The sequence below is a fragment of the Balaenoptera physalus genome (genome assembly GCF_965194825.1).
Source record: "Balaenoptera physalus genome assembly, chromosome: X".
NCBI lineage: Eukaryota > Metazoa > Chordata > Mammalia > Artiodactyla > Balaenopteridae > Balaenoptera > Balaenoptera physalus.
The window spans coordinates 129,172,920-129,192,597 of NC_138903.1; the positions used below are offsets into that span (position 1 = coordinate 129,172,920).

The 19,678-nt window shown below is 42.7% G+C and overlaps 1 protein-coding gene across 4 annotated transcripts in view; it reads left to right on the top strand.

Annotated features, from left to right (window-relative positions):
- The window catches only part of AFF2 (ALF transcription elongation factor 2), a 486,511-nt gene that overhangs the window by 386,830 nt on the left and 80,003 nt on the right, over window positions 1-19,678 (top strand). For all 4 annotated transcript variants that reach the window (XM_082445730.1, XM_082445732.1, XM_082445731.1 and 1 more), the window contains one exon: window positions 14,274-14,311. In XM_082445730.1, coding sequence (XP_082301856.1) covers window positions 14,274-14,311 — 38 coding nt within the window. The remainder of the gene's footprint in view (window positions 1-14,273; window positions 14,312-19,678) is intronic.

Sequence of the window (19,678 nt, forward strand, 5' to 3'; positions counted from 1 at the left end):
TAGTGTGGCAGTACTGGCGCCATGGAGGAGAGTGAGCGAGAGAGCATAGGTGTGTAGTCGAATGGCTTTGAATCCTGGCTCTGTCACTTGCTGGTTGATCTTGGGCTAAAGACCTAAGTATCTGTAAAACGGAGGTAACGGAGGTAGCAATAGCACCTACTTCATTGGGTCATAGTGAGGATTCAGTGATTAAGTGAATGAATACAGGCCAAATCATTTGCCTCTATGGTTAGCACATAGTAAGTACTCACTACTTTACATCATCACCATCATCGTTACTACTACTAGTAACAATCTAAAATGCCTCATATTTGAGAGACTAGATCCATTACTTTCCCTTTTCTTATAAGGAATGGGATGTTAAAGAGAGCTGCTGAATTAACTACCTGGTAAACAGCCAGTATGTGGGAAACTTGAATGAAAAGATTCCGTCTTGTCCTAACATGTATTAGCTGTGTGCACCTAGCCATGAGGCACTGTAACAATATATGTAAGTATAATTGAATCACTTTGCTGTACACCTGAAACTAATGCAAACTGTAAATTAACTATACTTCAGATTTTAAAAATGGTTTAAAAAGAGCATGGTTCTTGGACTAGAAAAGCCTGGGCTTCAATCCCAGCTCTGTCACGTAATAGCTGCATGACATCAGGCAAGTCACCTAACATCTCAAAGTCTCAGATCTCTCACCAGTACACTAGAATAAACCACTGTCGCCTAACTCACTGGAGTATTGTGAGGACGAGATGAAGATTGTGTATAAGAAAATGCTTTGAAAGCCACAAACGCTACGCAGATCGGAGGTTGTTCTTCCTTATGGCCCTTTTAAACCTTAACTGGAAGCCACCTCTTTGGGGTCCATTGGTAAATAGATCTTGCCCTTCATTTTGGCCTTGGTGCCCAGAGGGATCTGCTAGGAACTGGGTTGAATGTCCTTAACTGCACCCAAAAGACATCCACTGGGTATGAATGAAGTTTCCTCCCCTCTGAGCTCTGACAAGTTTTAACCTTAGACATCCCAGGAAGAAAGGCCAGGTTGCCAAAGACACTGCACCAAGTCCTCCAGGAAAATTATGTGTCTCTGAAAAAGAGTTTTTCTTCAAAGGACTGACACGGGTGGAGAGTTGAGTCATACCTTCGGATCGCAGTTCTTATTTCTCTTTCTGAGTTCTCACTGTGCCCTGGAGAAAGGCTATAAGGGTCTGCTGTGACACTCTACTCACCTTGGTGTTCTCTCAGGAACTTCCCCTGAATGGAAAATAAATAATTACTTAAAGTTGACATCGGACATTGGAATGTTCCAGAACAGTGTTTGAATTGGATGCAGTGTTTTGAACTTAGTCTGCATGAACATACGAGTTGCAGTATGTTCTGTTTTGTTTTTGAAGTCAGCTATCAATAACAGGGTTGGATGTACAGCAAAGTGATTCAGTTATACACACACACACACACACACACACACACACACACATACATGTATTCTTTTTTGTAAATCAACTATATTTCAATAAAAATTTAAAACAATAACATGGTTGGGATATGGGGGGCTCCATGATGTCCATTAGCCAGCTGACTGCATTTTCCTTCTCAGCTGCCACTCTTGGCATCATAAATATAAAACCCAACCCTGGCCTTCTCCATACAACAGTTATTGAATTGCCATTTTCAAGCCGGTCATGCACGGCAGGCAGTGATCCTGTGATGAGTCTCCTGGGGTTTGGCTTGAGCACAGCACGATCCAGTAGGACGGGCTTCCTGCATGTGCATCGGTGCGGGGTTCTCTGCACACCCTCGCCCCTCATACCTGCAGTTTTCCTTTTGGTCCATTTTTCTTCTTATGTTTCTCGGGATTAAAAGAACTCCTGAAAATGAGGGGTTAAACCTGGAATCAATTTTCATTTACAACTGAGAAGCAGTTATTGATGCTGTGTTTGCAGTTCAGTGAAAGATCTAAAGATATAGACCTGGTGCTTCTCTTTCAATATGAGTAGCCTAATCAGTCACAAATGTTTTTTTAACAAAGAAATTGTATTGACAGCTTTATTAAAATTGCCATCTTTGAAGTTTTAACCTATCCACAATTTGACCTATTCCAAAGGCTTCTAGAATGTGTGGTGGCCCAACTCCAGAGCCCCCTCCAGTACATATTCATAGAGCCAGGTAAACATCTTCTTGATGTTTCCTTGCATGTTATCCTGGTGTTTGATTTACGCAGCTTGAAGCATGTAATGTCTGTTATACTCTGGCAGCAGGATGGTCTGTGATGCCTGGGTTTTGAAGCTGGGTTAGATCCGGGCACGGCTCTCCCATGCCCTAATCATCTCGGACTGGCATTAGCAGCATCAGACTTTAGCATTATAAAGGCCATAAAAGAAATAGGTATTGTTAGAAACGACCTTTAGGGAATTCTAATATTAATACCATCTTATGATTAATGTGAATGAAACTGAAACCTCAGGTGACTTCATTTAGCCCAGTTAGAAATTCCGAAAACGGGCACTATGGCTGGAAATGTTCAGTTAGTGACCAGGCTCAGCTAAAGGACTCTATAGATAAAGCTTGGAGTGGTGTGTTGGTGCTTTAAAAACAGAGCTGAACAATTTCAATTTGCTTTGAGCACAAAGACATTCTAATGAGTTGTGTCTGGACACATTATCGTAAGTAGCTCCGATGTACCCAGTTTTATTTAACCCAATCTTCTTTCTTTTTCTGCCAAGGGATTGCCCTTAGAAATGCGGTACTTAATTCAAAGCATGTTACTGGGGACGTGTGGACTTTTAAACTAGATGCTAGTAGCAGAGCTGCACCTCAAGCCTGTGAACATTTACAGAAAAATATTGTCTTCAAGCTCTTTTCCTCCACTTCATAATTTTACTTTTCGTCTGAAGATCACTAATTACCTCACACACAAAACAGCTTGCTTTTAATCCAGGTTCTTGATTTGGGTTTTATACTTGATTCATTTTTGTTTATTTGTTTTTGTTCTTACTGTGGGACCAGCTCACTGGCTAGGTTGTTGTCTGATAATTGCATGTGAAATGAATTACATGGTAGCAGAAACTCTGAACATTCTGGCAGCTTTGGGATGTGTTCCTTGTACCTGGGATGCATCCTGAACTTTCCAAACCTAGTGGCTAAGTGAAATTCAAGCCCACTTTTCTGTTTAAAGTTTGCTAATGAAAAGGGCTGCTCTCAGCTGGCCCCTGATGCGCTACAGTGAATTCATTCGCTGTGACAACAGATGCTCTTCCCTGCTGTAATGCTTCCTATTTTGTAGCCACAGTTCTTCTCTCATCACGCTGAACAAGTTGTTACCTCCCCAAGGTTTCTCTACATTTCCATTTACTTTGTTATCAGCAGAAAGGCTGGGGAAGGCCTCCTCCATAATGATATCAATATAGCACCCACAGCAAGAGAGGTCAGCCCGTCAGGGCTATAGAAACAGCAGATGGATTAGGATGAAACCGGCTGCAAAATAACTTTGATAGAGTCTTTTAATGTAAACAGTTTATCTGTCATTGCCTTTTATTGAAATCTCCCACAAAATGATGGCGTTTGGGCTGTGAAGGCTGCAGAAGGTAGCAGAATAAAATCCGTACGGATATTTTAATTTATTCATTAAAGACAGGAAAGTAAATAAGATAACATATAAGGTTAATAGAATAACATTGGCCTTCATATTCCCAAGATTGTGTTTTCCATTTGGCTGTATTAGCATAGAGACTAGATTAATAAGAAATTGCTTAGGGCTTGTATGATGTGATTTTTAATATGCTCCAGGCAAGTCTATGACTGTTTAGAAACCTGCCTGCTGAATTTTTTCATTGTAATTAGGTCTTCTTTTAGTGCCAAATATTTTGACTCGTAATCTCCGTAGATTGCCTTTTTATTGTAATCTTCATAAAATGCTTTGAGCACACAGAGATTCGGAGGAGCACAGCGTTTTCCCACGTGTCATGTCCATCACTGCTGGTGACCGGATACTGACTAACATCCACTACCACTTACGAAGTGTCCATCTATGAGCATTTCCATCGCAAACCCAATGGCTGTTTTGCTTAGCGTAACGCTTTCTCACCATGACCTCAAATCACACATTGGCGAGGATGTGCTGCTTGCCCCAAGGTCCAAGTGGAAACAAAAATGTGTACAGTCTGTTCTTTCAGGAGCGATAACTCTCCAGTAGGACAGGGATGACCACAGCCTTTTGTCTACAGAGAGCACACGGCACATATCTGGCGCTGTACAGAGGGTGGTAGGGGGAGTAGCAGCCAAATCATTAAGTCAATTGGAATCAAAGTGCTGGAAAGAACACGTATCACCATGTTACCCTTGTCGCTATCTCTGGGCTGCAGGAAATGGCTGGACAGCATCGTTCCTCTTGCCACTCTCATCCCCACTCTTTCTTTGGTCCAAGCTTGCTCTTTTCCTTAAGCCCCTTCATTGCCCCAGTTTGGGTCCCAAATCCATGGCTGCAGCCTGGAGGTTCTGTCTTAGTCATCAGCTAACAGTCCCCGGGCAGTGTACCACGTGTACCTAAGTTTATTGGAGGTGTCCACGTTTTGAGTTCAGTCAGGGTTCTAGCATCTATTAGAGCGGTACGAATGTCTCCAGTAATAAAACTCTTTGCCAAACTGAAAATGTAAGATTTTGAAATTTAGATGCTGGCTTGGAAAAATGTTCTGGGGCTTTGGTTTAGGGCCTAGGCATGCTTTATTCTGTTCCCCCGATATCTGCCATCTGCTGGAAAATCTATCAGGTAGGCTGCAAACCCCCAAGGATCTTGTCACGAATGGAAAGCAGAATCTGTCTTCTTCTTAAGCAGATATATTTATTTAGTTCTATTTATTTAGCAAGAGCAAAGAGCAGAAGCATTGCAAGCACACAGAAAAGGTATCCAAATTTGAGATTAGCTAGAAATCCAAGGTTAAAGATTCAAAATGCAAGTGGGTGGGCAGATCAAAGCAGCAGACCTTTCCAAAACACATGGCATGGCATAACCCATGTATCATGAAGTATCTCATAGGAGTCTTTGGAACATTAGATATAAACATTTATAAACTTGCTAATAGATCTTTTTTTTTTAATAATTTTTTAAAATTAATTAATATATTTGTTTATTTTTATGGCTGTGTTGGGTCTTCGTTTCTGTGCGAGGGCTTCCTCCAGTTGCGGCAAGCGGGGGCCACTCTTCATCGCGGTGCGCGGGCCTCTCACTGTCGTGGCCTCTCTTGTTGCGGAGCACAGGCTCCAGACGCGCAGGCTCAGTAATTGTGGCTCATGGGCCCAGCCGCTCCGCGGCATGTGGGATCCTCCCAGACCAGGGCTCGAACCCGTGTCCCCTGCATTGGCAGGCAGATTCTCAACCACTGCGCCACCAGGGAAGCCCCTGCTAATAGATCTTATTTCTTGCTAATGGAGGTTGACTCCACAATGGAGGTTCCATATTTATCCCTGAATCGTATATGTATATATATTATGTGTGTGTTTGTGTGTGTGTGTTTGTGTGTGTGTGTGTGTGTGTGTGTATATATATGCTGAAATACTTGTGTGTGTATTAAAACATAGACTACCAGACCTTAAAATGACCACGGAGAGTCTTTACTCCAGCTGCCTAATTTTGCCAACAAGGGCACTGAGGCACAGAGAAGTCAGTTGTATTGTGAAATAACAGAGAATATACACATTGGTCTCTGCCCCTGGTTCCCAGCACAAAGCTCCTAAATCCCTCGTAATTTCCTAAGTAATAAGAGGACTAGGAACATCTTTTGTTCTAGTATTTGGTCTTTGACCCTGGTTCCTGACCCAGGGTCCTAAATCCTCTGGAATTTCCTGGGTGATAGGAGTGTCTTTTGTTCTAATGAGGTGACTCTGGGTGGGCTCCTGGATGCGGGCCGGCTGGTCACCAGAAAGACCAAGCCATGACTGGAAGCTTGGCATTTCCAACCCCACCCTCCCATTCTTTACGGAGAATGTATGGGGTTCGTGGAGCTTCCAGAGGGGCTATTGGAACCTCTGATGTATAAGCCGATTGATCACAAGCATAGGTGACAACTTGGGCTTGAGACTGGCATCTGAAGTGGGCGGCGGCAGCCCTGTGGGACTGAGCCCTTAACCAGTGGGATGTGACGCTCTCTCCAGGTAGACAGTGTCAGAATTGAGTTAAATGGTAGGACACCTAGCTGGCGTTGCAGAAATTTGCTTGGTGTGGGAAAACCCCACACACATCTGGTGTCAGAGTGTTGTGAGTGCAGTCGTAGTGTGAGAATAAAGGAGAAACGAGGGTGGAAGGATTACTGGGTTTTCTAATACAGATTGATGATAAAAATGGATGTAGCATCGTTGGCCAGAGTATAATATGCTCTAAAGGGACAGAAAGCCTCAACACACTAGTATGCTAGTACTGAAGGTACATCATCAGTATTCACTCCCATGTAGGTTTTGGAATACGTATATTATTGGGTACCTACTATGCACTAAGAATACTCTTCCCATTTTCCTGGTTACACATAGTAGAGAGAGAGCCTCTATTAGGTCTTTATCATCTCCCAGCAAAGGACACGTGTCATTTTGTGAGGGGTGCCTCCCTAGTATCAGGGGCAAGAGGGCTCGGATTGGCTGGGGAAAAGAAAATTGAATTTTCAAATCCACAAACCCCAGGGGAACAGAATAACTGAGTGCCACTTACCTTGGCCCTTCTAATGGGCAGAATAAATAAGCCAATGCTGATATGCTCTGCCTCGTGTCTCCATATTTACTCCACTTAGAGAATGATTAGTGTCGACAGATGACTCTTAGGGGCGAAACGTGCTTCTTCACCAAAGACAGTTCATTTTCATTAAGTTACAATATATCAAAACCTTAGTTATAAACAGAATCACCAGTTGACAAATGAATCTTGCTAAAGGATTTTGTATCCAGCAAAAGAGTCAGCCTAGAGGGAGCAAGCCTTAATGGAATGCAGGCACTTCTGAATCCTGTTATCACATCATCTTTGGGCCAGACACTCAAAAAACTCCTACTGGTTGCCTTGTTAGCGAAATACACATGCAGGGGCAAGTAGGACCCGCTATGAGGCCTGTATTCAACTGGCCTTGGCAGGGTCTTCAGCGGCAGGTTGGGTGAAGTTGATCAGGAATTCGATGAGCCTTGGGGAGCTATGAAGGGTTCATGATCAAAGGGAGCGTAAAATGGGGTAACACTAGGGAGACCAGCGGCCCAAAGAAGAGGCAGTGGCTGTAGTCCCAGTGAGAAGTAGTAAGTCTCCAGCAAGACCATAGCTGCAGGAAGAGTGAGGAGGGCACAGCCTTCTGCCAGAAAGCAGGATGGAAATGTACCCTGTCTGGACCGCTCCGTACTCCCTCCTCGTTGGGGCGTGAATTCGAGCCTCGTGGGCAGTTGCAGGATGGATCCAGATGCACACGGTCCTGGAGCCCAGCTTTTCCTCCAGAGGCCTCTTCTCTTCTCTTCACAGAGCTGGGGACCCGCCGGAGCAGTGCTCAGGCTTCTCAGACTGCACAATCAGCCCCAATTCTTTTACCCAGCCCATGTTTATTAAGTGACTATCAGGTGCCGGACACCTGGAACAAATTCCCTCCAATCTCTGCCTGTCAAAATTTTAATCCTGCCCCCATGGTGTCTAGCACAGGCCTACATCATGTATGCATCGAAAACAATGAATTAAATTAAAATCGGAGAAGCCCAATACTCTAAAGCTAGGGAAGGTGTTTTTGCTTCTTTCAGGTTCAAGATTTAAATACAGGATGTTTCCATGTTCCCTCCTGGGCACTCATCCAGAGGGTTAAATATAGTGGGGAGTGTCTTCCTAGAGATTGTCATCCCTGGCTGTAAAGTCAGAAATTCAGGCAGGCATCCAGGTGTTGCAAAATGCTGAGTGACATTTTCTCCTGTTAAGCTGCAATCCTGGGTGTGCGTGTGTGCTGCCAGCTGATACCTCAGCCCATAGGATATCAGATAAGCCTCTTGATGTTTTACTCATTCCAGTGAAATCTATTTAAATGCTGTAATTAAGCAATTCATTTTTATATTTGTGCAAGTGCTCTCAGGATATGTCTCTTTAATTGATTTAACCAATTCTGTAGGTATTGATTTTTGACCATCTGAATACCCTAATGATGAGTTCATTTGTTAATAGAGGAGTTTCTCTTCTGAACTTAGCAATCAATGCAGTTTACCAGTACATGCCACTAAATGAAGGTATGGCTGTGTCTTGCAGAGTTGCCCCATGAAAAATTAAAGGTAAAACATAGAAATACAAAACCAGTGCAGTCGATTGCTCTTCTGTCTTCTTTCCATAATGCGTAGTATCCAGTTATTTGAAACTATCTGAATGATTGACTTTTCACTTTTTATCAAGAAATGTATTGTATAGATGCAGTTTGGGTGTATCTGCTAGTAGAATGCCAGGGAAAAACATATAAACAAGAAATGTAAAAGACATGCAAAACAATGGTAATAGAATCGCATTTTATGCTTGACTGACAGTATGCTTATTGATTACGGAGGAAAGCAGTCCCTGACTACGTAGCCTTGTAAAATGAATCCATGGCTCCAATCTCTCTAGGCCTCCTAAGTGCTCACTTTGATGGTCTCAACAGACAGGAAACATACTGCACTGAGTTTGTTTTCTGTCAGTCTCAGGGGGGTGTAACGTCATAAGTCTGGATATAAATGTTCAGGGCATGCTTCTTAAAAGCCCAAAAATATTCTCCAAATATTTTTATGAATATAGTATACTTGTCTATTGGACTAAAGTAACAGTTCATGATATGTAGTCACTGGGGCCGAATTACCTTACCGAAGAATTTTGTAAAAGTTCAGTCAGTATATAGAAGATGACTAACAAGTTTCCTAAGTGCTTTATATGTAGCATTTTCTCCCTAAAGAAATATGATGTTCTGTCTGCCCCGGAGGATGGGGCTCAATGGAGAGCCACTTTCCTTCCTTCCTTCCTCCCTCCCTTCCTTCCTTCCTTCCTTCCTTCCTTCCTTCCTTCCTTCTATTTTTTCACGATAACTACATTTGATGGTTCATGTAATTCAGTGTGGCCCTTGAGTCACTTCAGCTTTGGTGCAGCAAAAAGATTCTCCATGTAACAGAAAGACAAGGTCCTTCTTCTTTTTAGGAAGCTAGATTTAATGAGTGAGCAACTCTAAGCCTGTCCTTAGCCACATCATCCGTCCTGAGGAAATAAATTTGCTGCTTAGCAGGATACCAAGAAGAATACAATGCTGGTAATGAGACAAGAATTGGCTCATAAACACCCCTTGGGACGAGATGAGTGTCTTCTCCCTGGGAATATAATTTCTCAAGCTGCCATATCATGGAGGAGGGTCACTGAGAGCAGCGTCTTCAGGGCTTCCCAACCTCAGGGTCAAATATTAGTGAAAAAGCAAAGAGCCCTCCTGATGGAGTGGGTGTGAGAGGAGGGAAGGCTGATGAAGAAGTCACTGCGAAAAGAACGATGCTTCCTAGGCTTCCTTGCAGGAGGAGAGAGTGGCGGGGGGGTGGGGAGTAGCATGTGCACTTGTGCCTCCACAGTGTCGGGTATCCTGACCTCTCTACCACCAACGCCAATCCCAAGAAGGTTCAGGGCAGAGGCCTGTGTGAAGGTAGAGGGCCCTCTCTCCTGCTGGGCTAGGCCTGGCAGGGTCTAAACACATCAAAGTCTTCGTCGAGTAGGACTTTACAGACAGAAGCATTCTGTTCACCCCAGAACTGCTTCTGATATGGAGAGAGGAACTGAATGGCTTCTGTAATCCTCGTTGGAATAACTCCATAGATTTGATACTACAACCTGGTCACTGGTCAGAAAGCCCATCAACCCTCTGGCTATAAAAATGTATGAACCATAAGTTCTGGTTACCAAAGGGGAAAAGGGGTGGGGGAGGGATAAACTAGGAGTTCGGGATTAACAGATATACGCTACTATGTATAAAACAGGTAAACAACAAGGACCCACTGTATAGTACAGGGAACTATATTCAATATCCCATGATAAACTATAATGGAAAATTTTGAAAATAATATGTATCTGAATCACTTTGCTGTACACCTGAAACTAACACAACATTCTAAATCAACTGTAGTCCAGTAAAAATAAAAATGTGTTCAGTTTCTGCAGAGCAAAATAAAAATATCCATCAATGTGCAAAAAAAAAAAAAATGTACGCACTGATGCCTATGTGGAATGCGGTCGCAATCAAGATGCACTTTTTTGCTTAGCATGCTGTGGTTTCTAGAGCACTGTCGTCGATGTTGGCTACTCACAACCAGCCTTGATGTAGACAGGGCAGGAATGATGGTCTTCATTTTTAAAATGAAGAAACTGAGGCTCACAGGCCTTAGCCGCATCGCTAACGCCATGATGATAGGAAATGGCGAAGCTGGTAGCAGAACCCAGGTCTGTGGATTTCTAGCACAGCACTCTTTCCAGTTATAGCCCATTGCATCTTGTTGCACCATATTGGAGTATGTTTCTTAACATTTTAATTTATTTTATCATCCTGTCTTTTTTTCAATTTATTTATTTATTTATTTTTGGCTGCATTGGGTCTTCGTTGCAGTGCGCGGGCTTCTCATTGCAGTGGCTTCTCTTGTTGTGGAGCACGGGCTCTAGGCATGTGGGCTTCAGTAGTTGTGGCTCACCGGCTCTAAGAGCACAGGCTCAGTAGTTGTGGCGCACGGGCTTAGCTGCTCCGCGGCATGTGGGATCTTCCCGAACCAGGGCTCGAACCCATGTTCCCTGCATTGGCAGGCGGATTCTTAACCACTGTGCCACCAGGGAAGTCCCTTTATCCTCTTATCTTATGTTGGAACTTCCTTGATGGCCAGATAAGTATCATGTTAGGGAAACGTGGCACAAAATAAGTAGAATATAGGTTTTGAAAAGCATATAGACATTACAAATTAAAGCAGCATAAGTGTTAACTATCTAGCCTCCATTTTCCAATCAGTTTAAATTACTTTAATGTATGTTTTTAAACTCAAAATTAGCTGTAATCCCAATATGTAGCCCTCTTAATGCTTGGTGAATCACACTGTATCATTTCATTTTGATTTCCCTCCTTTTGCAGGGTATATCACATTCTTGATCATGTATCTGGAACTTGTGTAAAAGGAAAAGAGGAATTTTCTCCTTGTATATTTTCTCCACTAGTTCTTTTACCTTAAAGCCATATATATTTTGCATGCAAATAACTCACTTAACTTTTCTTCAAAGTCCCTTAATAATTCCTTATAGTGTGCTTAAAACAAAGTCAAATTACAGTGAAAGTGGAGATCGCAAATGGTGAGCCGTTTCTCATGCCTGGCGGACACCCCCTGCAACCATTTCATTTGGAGATGAGCGCACAGGAGGGTGACATGAGAGCATCTCACTAGAGCTCTGGGGACTCTGGAATGATCCTGGGTTAATCTCCAAAGAAAACCTCTCAGCCTGTTTTCCATCACTATCCAAGCAACCCGGAAAAAATTAATTTGAATGAAGTTATTTTCCTATAATGACTGTATAAAAAGACATATGTTTCAAAGAAACTGGCCTTGAACATGATTATGTGCCTCCTGATTAGAGAAAAATAACTGGGTCTAAGTGACAGTCCCGACACGCAGAGAAGAGAGGACTTTTCAGAAAACATGTCGCTGAATCAAAGCTAGGTTAAGCATTGTCACTTTGATTTCTCTCCTCCCCGTCTTCTGCCAGTGGCATGCTCAGCCCATCACATCTAGCTCGCTTTAAAAGGAAACCACTGGAACACCGTGTCCATTACTTTGTGATAATCTAAGTCTTCTTTAAGAACAGATTTGTTTGGATTTTAAGGGGTTGGGAAAAGTGGATTCGCGTGATTTCCACAATGGCCTGTCTTCAGCCCGCTGCCATATCCTATTCCACCAGCCAGGACTGGGGGAGAAAAGGTGGTAGAAAAGGCCAGCGTGGGCGTGCAGACTGGCTGCGCTTCTGTAATGAAGGTCAAGGTCTCTCCCCCACTCCTTGCCGGCATCTGGCTCCTCCTTTCAGCATCCCTTAAGGGACTGCTCAGAGACAGGCATTCATACCCTAAACACCTGTGAGAGATGACTGGGCCAGCCAGACGCATAGTCCTTGTTTCCTCATTTTCACCTGTTACCTCATTCCCTCTCTTTCTCACTATACTTGCCAAAATACAACCTCAGGCACAGATGGTGAGAAAATGATTTTTGCCTACCGAGCCAAAGAAAGTGCCCAAATATTAACGGGTATTTATCTAGAAACAGAACCTGAGACTTGATAGAAGAGAAGGACTTGGATTTCCAACACTAATGTCTAAACTGGGGAAGTATTTCATTGATTTAAAACAAATTGCTTCCAAGTGCACTGAGTTGTTGTTATGCATAGAAAGGTTCAGTATGCTTATGCCTTGGTCATTCAGAATGTCAAGTCCAATGTTAGATTATAAATTGTTACAAGTGGTTGCCTCTGCCTTCTAATTTATAGCAGTATTCTCTTCATCTCTTAGCCCTCACCCACCTCCAGGATTCACAGATATAAAGGTCTCCAAATGGATACCTTTTAAAAGAGTCTGAAGAACGCTGAGGTTGGCAAACCGCTGCTTCAACGCTCCCCATACTGAATGTTATTTCTACAGCCTGAAAGAGTTTGGCGGGGTACAAGTTTGGTTCTGATTACATAATTATGCTACAGAAGTATGAAAAAAAATCATCACTATAACCCTCCAGGTGCTTAAACAGTTTGATAGACTGTAGCCATTCTGCCATCAGCGCCCCCAGCGGTGTTGCCTAGCAACATTTTAATTCCAGAAGAATCGAAGGAGATGCAATCCCTGTGGAGAGGGAAACAGAAATAAGAGGGCTGTTGACAGATGATCTGAGTTGTTTCTTCTAATATACTGTGAAGATCACTAGCTCTTTTCATGAATGATAAATGGACTGTACACAGATCAATGGGTTCAGCAATAAACTGGGACCAGCCTCCATATCTAAGGCACACAGGCCGAGAGGCCCAGAGATTTCCTCATTTCGATGATTTGGTGTGTGTTTTCTTAAAGGTTCCACGGGAGGAAATTGATCCAAGCCATCGGTCAGCCCTTGCCCTTTTGTGGTATCTGCTCATAAAAATGATTTTAGAAATGGATACTTTGGCCTTTCTATCACCGGGCAGGTGCAGCCAGGGGGCCGGAGCAATGCAGGGTAAACGGTTTCCCACCAGAGATCTAAAAATCCCCAGATGTGCCCATGACCATTCCCTCTGTGTCTGCCTCCACACCCTGTCATAAGCCAAGCAGGTGCACGCGGAGGAGGGAGATGAGATATTTCTGAAATATTGAGAATGGCCAATTATATGAATACTTACTTATCTCTAAGCCAATCACAATGGGCTCCTTTAGTGTAAGGGATTTAAAATCTAATTGGTTGGTATTATCTGGAGGTAGGAAAATATTACATATTCACATAATTAGAGGGAAAGACTTTCCTGAATTACAGACATATAAACATACAGACAGATACAGAGAGCTTATAGTTTTAATTCTAAAATTTCAGACATAAGTCAAGCATATACAAAGTTCACACGTCCATTTTAAAGACCTGGTCTCTTCTCGGTATACATTCTCAATTTATTTGAGCTCAAAATACACTCACAAAAAAGAACAATAAACCAGATTCTCTGTCCTCTTTCACCCAACAGAGACAAGGTCTCAATAAATCATCCATCCCTTTCTAGTGATCAACAGATGGTCATCCCAAATAGAAAGGAGAACCATCCAGGAAACTTAGGGGAGTCATGAGGAAGATGGAGTTGAGTCTTATCTCAGAATGTGGATGGCAGTGTGGTCCTTTGAAATTAGCCATTTTCCAGAACATGAAAGGATGGAGTGGGAGTGGGGGAGTTCTTAATGATCACTGTTTTCCACAAGCACAGGGCTCAAGTTAAAAAAAAAAAAATCAGAGGGAAGAGTGGAGAGAGGAGGATGGAGTTATGACCCTAAGGGCCCACTGTCACAGGCACTGCTGAATTTCCCAGGCAACCCTGGCAGTGCCCGCCTGTGTCTGAAAGCTGCACTTGGACCAGTAACCACGCTCCCCGGGAGAGGAAAATTGCTTTCTGGGTCTTCCGTCTGCTTATCTCCAGCAGCCTGCCTTGGTTAGCTCCTCATGTTTCTGAAGAGCATTTTATATTGCTTATTGTTTTGATAACTAGTTACAAAGATTATGCCTGCTAATGTTGTCTAATTGCATTTTTTTCTTCTGTTCACAGGCTGTTGAAAAGGCAAAATCTAAGAATAATCCTGTAAAGTAAGTTATTTTTTTTTATTAGTTGGAAATGTTCATTTGAATGTACTCCAGGCATGTCAAAAAAGAAGGTCATAAAAGAGACCTTGATTTTGAGTTCATCTCTATTCGTGACAATTTAAAAACAAAAACAAAAACAAAACAAGCAAAAAAAAAAAAAACCCTCCAATGAGCAGGGACCAGCTTTTTGATTTTTCCTGTGGTCCTGATGAGGAAGTGCTCCAAGTTATGCCCAGTTTACATAAATTAATATGTGCCGTCCATGAATAGCTGCCAAATACTATTATAATCATATTCAATGCAGAGTACTTCAAGCCTTTGGGTTTTGCACATGCTAAAAAGATTACATTTTTAATTGCAAACCTTGGACCTATGACAGAGACGTAAATGGCTGAAAATGTGCCAAGTGATTTCCAGCCACGTGGGGAGGTTTGGCACCTCAGCATCAAGGCCTCGCTACTCTGTTAATGAAAAGCTCATAAAAATATATTTAACTGAAGGTTTTTCTAGCTAACAGAGAGCTATTTCCAAGGCATTTTATGAGACACTCTTAAATTATAAACAAGCTGCACAGCACTCTTTTAAATATAGTACATCTTAGACAGCCTGTCTCTTCCAGAAGGGAGACTTTCAAATTAAAGATGGCTGTCTTGTCATTTGGGTTTGTGACATCTGATTGCAGTGTTATGATGCATACCAGTTCCACCAGCCATGTGGCCTAGGGAAGATCTGCTCTATTTGCCAGGTTACTACAGGTCTGGTAATATCACATCTCTAGGAACTATGTGTTAACTTATGTCAGCCGACTTCCATTAGAGTGGATAACAAATGCAGAAATGGGGAGTGCGTTGATTTGTTTTTTAATCTGTATCTTTTAATATAAAGTGTGTCTCCTGTAGATGGCATATAGTCAAATCTTGTTTTTTTCCCCCAGTCTTACAGTCTCTGCCTTTTGACTGGATTGTTAAATCCATTCACATTTAATGTTATTATTGATAGAGTTGGATATATATAGTTAATTATACAGTTATCTAGTTGGGACTGCATTGAGTTTTAACAGTTTCTGGGAGAATGGTTCAGCTAATGCCAGTGACAAGAGGGCTGCTTGTGTTTTATAAAATAATTAACTTTTCCAAGTCACCAGGGTAGTGTTTAGCACACCATTAAATCCAAGCTCCAATTCATCTTTCCAAAAGGTTTTGTGTACTTTGTTTTTAAATTTAATTTTCTTAGGCCATGGAATACTCCTTATCAGCCTTCTGTAGCCTCTGGAGGGCTATCTGTGGTCTGGAGATGTATTATGCTATAGTCGTCCTATGGGAGCATTTTTAGTAGCTGAATTTTGGTCTGGTTGTTTGGTTGGGGTTGAAATCTTCTCTGCAGCCTGCTTTCTTTTCTGCCTTTGCCCGGAAGGCTTCTCTACTGCGAGCCCATGGCAGGCAAGCTCCATGGATTAGAGGATGGTGCTAATGAGGCCAAGGCCAGGTCTTGAGTCCCTGGGTGGGCCATTAGTGATCTTCTTTCCCATAGTCCGACTGCACCCCTCCCTGCAGTCCACCCGCGGGCAGATGCATGCCCCAGGTCACGAGGGATGGGGCAGAGGCTGGCGGAGTGTAAATCTGGCCCTCAGTGGGACAGACATCTCCAAGTTCAAGCCCTCCCGATAGGAAGTGAGTCCCAAGCTCCATCTTTGCGTGCACAAGACAGCCTATTGGCAGTGTGCGGGGCTTCATTAAATCGTACTGATGGCCTGGAAGTGGGACGAGCTTTCTGTCTGCTCCTTGTGAGAATTCGACCCTACAGATAATTATATTTTTTATGAGCTCTGGCTAATTCACAGTACATACCCTATCGAATGTCTAGCACTTTAAGGAATGTTGTAAAGAGAAAACAGGAAAACTAGAAGAGCCAAAGGATTACTAATAGAATGTGGAACAATGTTTTACTTTTAAATATATTTGAAGATCTGTCCAGTAACAAACCTAAGTCACAACCAACTGGTAGGTGTTTAGAATTGTCTTCTAATTAAATAAGATACCGCTGTCAGCATGAGTTTGAGTGTCCTGTTGCATTTGGTACCTAATACCTGATACCTAACTCAGTTGCCCAGCCACAGCCATCTGGGTACTTTAAGAAGACAGCCTTCTTCAAGACCTCAGCTCAGGGACAGGAATTTCAGAGCACGGCTCAATTAAACTGCCTGACAGCAGAGCAGAAGCGAAGTTTTTTAAAGTTTCACGTATAGTGGTCCTCCTTCCGTTTCTGATGTCTGCCAGAGAATTTCAGTTACACACAGTGCACTGCGATCCCAAGTAGAGTCAGGGTTTGTTACGTGTTTTCTGAATGAATGAACAAGTAAACAAATTGGACACATCCCAGAAAACAGTCCTTTCAGGAACATGGCCTGGAGGCTTAATAAGACTGGTACCTACCCTAGTAGGGTGTCAGGGCCAAAGGGTTCGTATGTTGTAACTGACCAAGGCGTCCATTCTCTTCTTCTGATTCATGCCATGTGTAAAATGTTCCTACGTTGCTCTGGGTCATACTAACTGCTTTGCCTCTGACCAGTTATTGGCTTGATCTTGTGTATGAGAATTAACATGTGATTGTTTGGGCGTACAATGAAAAGTGTGTACAGCCTTGCTGGAAAAGTAGAGGTCTGGAGGCATCATTTACAACTCACGTATGAACACAGATTGGTGAAGATGATCATTATGTGTGATTGGATGTCATCCTCTGGTGCAGAGTTTGGCAAATGGTTGGGGAAAAAAATCAAAAGAAGGCTATTACATGACATGTGAAAATTATATGAAATTCAAATTTCAGTGTCCATAAAAGAAGTTTTATTGGCACACAGCTATACTCATTTGTTTCAGTATCGCCTGTGGCTCCTTCTGTGCTACAGTGGCAGAGTTGAGACTGTACAAACCACCAAACCAAAAATATTTACCATCTGGCCCCTTACAGAAAAAGTTTGCTGACCCCTGCTCTGGTTGGTCAGGTAGGAAAAGGCGCAGATGTAAACTTTTCCATGACAGTGAAAGTTAAACTATGAACCCTTTCTCTTTTTGTCCTCTAAAACACTGAGTAGGTATTTACTGAGCCCTTTATCTTGTGTTCAGGACTTTCTGGGGCTGAGGTATCACCTAATCCTTATTCAGAGCACAGAGACCATTCTGAATTCAGGATCATTGAAAATCGTTATGGATATGAGGTCCATTGACGGGGCAGTGGTGCCTCAGAAACCCGTAAACACATAGCTGGAGCATGTTGGTAGTCTTCCAAGTTGTGTGTAGATGGATATATTGCAAATGGCATATACATTTTCTAAAATTCTATTACTTCCCAAGATCTAACTAAGGCTAATTAAGCTTTCAATTCAAGTGAGGGTAAATGATTCACAATGTTATTTACTTTGTATATTTTCTTCTCTAAAGGTTCGCCTCCCCCCTCCCTATTTCTCAACCACTTGTTTAATTTATTTTTAATACCTTCATGGTTGTAAGCTTCTTTCATCACCGTAGGGAGACGGTGGTACACATTAATTACACTCCATACAAAGGAGAAATTAAATATATGCTTAGTGAATGTAAGCACATAATGTACCTGGATACACTAACGACTTTACCTTGAAACATTCAATATTACCTCTGAGGATAAGAATCAAAATTGTACGTTCTTAAGATCAGTGATCAGGACAAGAGATGCTGGTGTACCTATCAGTCAACTGGAACCATGCCCGTATCAAAGCTTGATTAGTATGTTCAAACCGTGCCTCTTTAATGTGTCAGAGAGACTTTCGCTTGTCTGGGAACGTTCTGCAGCAATTATCTGCAAGCTTCATTGTGGCAACAAGGCCTGAGAGATGTACAGATTTCTTTTACCATATGTGACTTATCGCATACATTTTTTTAAAAAACACATTTCTGTTATTAAGACATATGTGGTAGTACACTTCTGCAAATGTGAATTGCTTTTGGCTAAAAGCCATGCACTAATAAGTTGAGTTGAATCTAACCGAGGTTGACATCTGTTACCAAAAGGGTGGGCAGCAAGCAGTTGTCAAGCATGAAATTCTTCCTTGCGTTTACACGTTAACAACGTTAAGCAACGTGGTGGTTGTCTTTCACGAATCGGGATCCGAATCCACTCTGCTTAGGAAATTACAGCTTTCTTTAGGCACTGATCCATCTTATAGATATGGTGGTTTCATTATTGAAAATGACAAATAGCCACAAAGATTTTCCTGACCACGATGTTTGTGCATTATTCATTTATTCATCCAGTGAATATTTATTGAGGATCGCCAAGCATTCCAGGAACTGTGATAGATGCTGGGGGAATTAAAAATAAATCTGACACAGGTCTTACCCTCGAGGAGTTTAGAGTCCAGGAGGAGAGATCAAATCGGTTTGTAAAGAACTAAATACAAGATAGAGAGACATATGTTTGTTAAGTGGGGACAGATAAGGTACAAGGGAAGCTCTCGGGATGGAAAGTGCTTCTGGTTATCACTATCGGAGAAGATGGGGGAGGGGGAGTGGAGGAAGGGACGTTCGGACCAGGACTTCAGAGACTGCTGGCTTGAGACACTGGTGCTGAGGTGGCAGACAGTGAAAGGACCGGCTGGAAACTGAGGCTCCCAAGAAATGATGGCCTAGGGCCCTCGGAGCTTATCCACATAAAAGAAATGAGCTTGGTAGAGTCGGATAACATTGAAGACCTCTGCCTTGTTACTGTGAATCATCAATTAGTCCACTAGTTATTAAACATAAACAAAGAGCCCGTGGACCTGGGGTCTAGTCCTGAATCTAACACTAGCTTGTGGTGTGAAATCGGATATGTTCCTTCCTTGCTAGATATGCGTTTATACACACACATGCACACGGGCACACACACACACACAATGCCTTTTCCCATAATTTCTGCCTCATGCATTCATGAAATGAGGGACAAGCCACATCACTAAAGTTTTAAAGAAATATGTTAGATAGATTAACATGGCTCCAAGGATGTTGGGTTGAGCCTTTTGGATGACCCCTGTGACCAAAGGTGACTTGCATCCCTGCAATCTCCATGTCCTCTCAGAATGATAAGGCCATGGATTCTGTACCGTATTCTGCCGAGTCTTGTGGGACTGTCTCCTTCTGGAACAAAAGGCTCCAGCACCACGGAGCTTTGGCAGACACCGTGCCAGCCCTTTCCTGGAGCACCCTGTGGATAACGCAGGCTCAGAGAGGTCCTGTAGAAAGAGGCCAACTTATCTTTGTCTTACCCAGGGTTTCCCAAATGTGTGTGTTGGACCAGAGGGCACCTTTATCCAGCACACTGGCTCATGGGATACAGAATCGGATGCTCCGGTCTATGCAA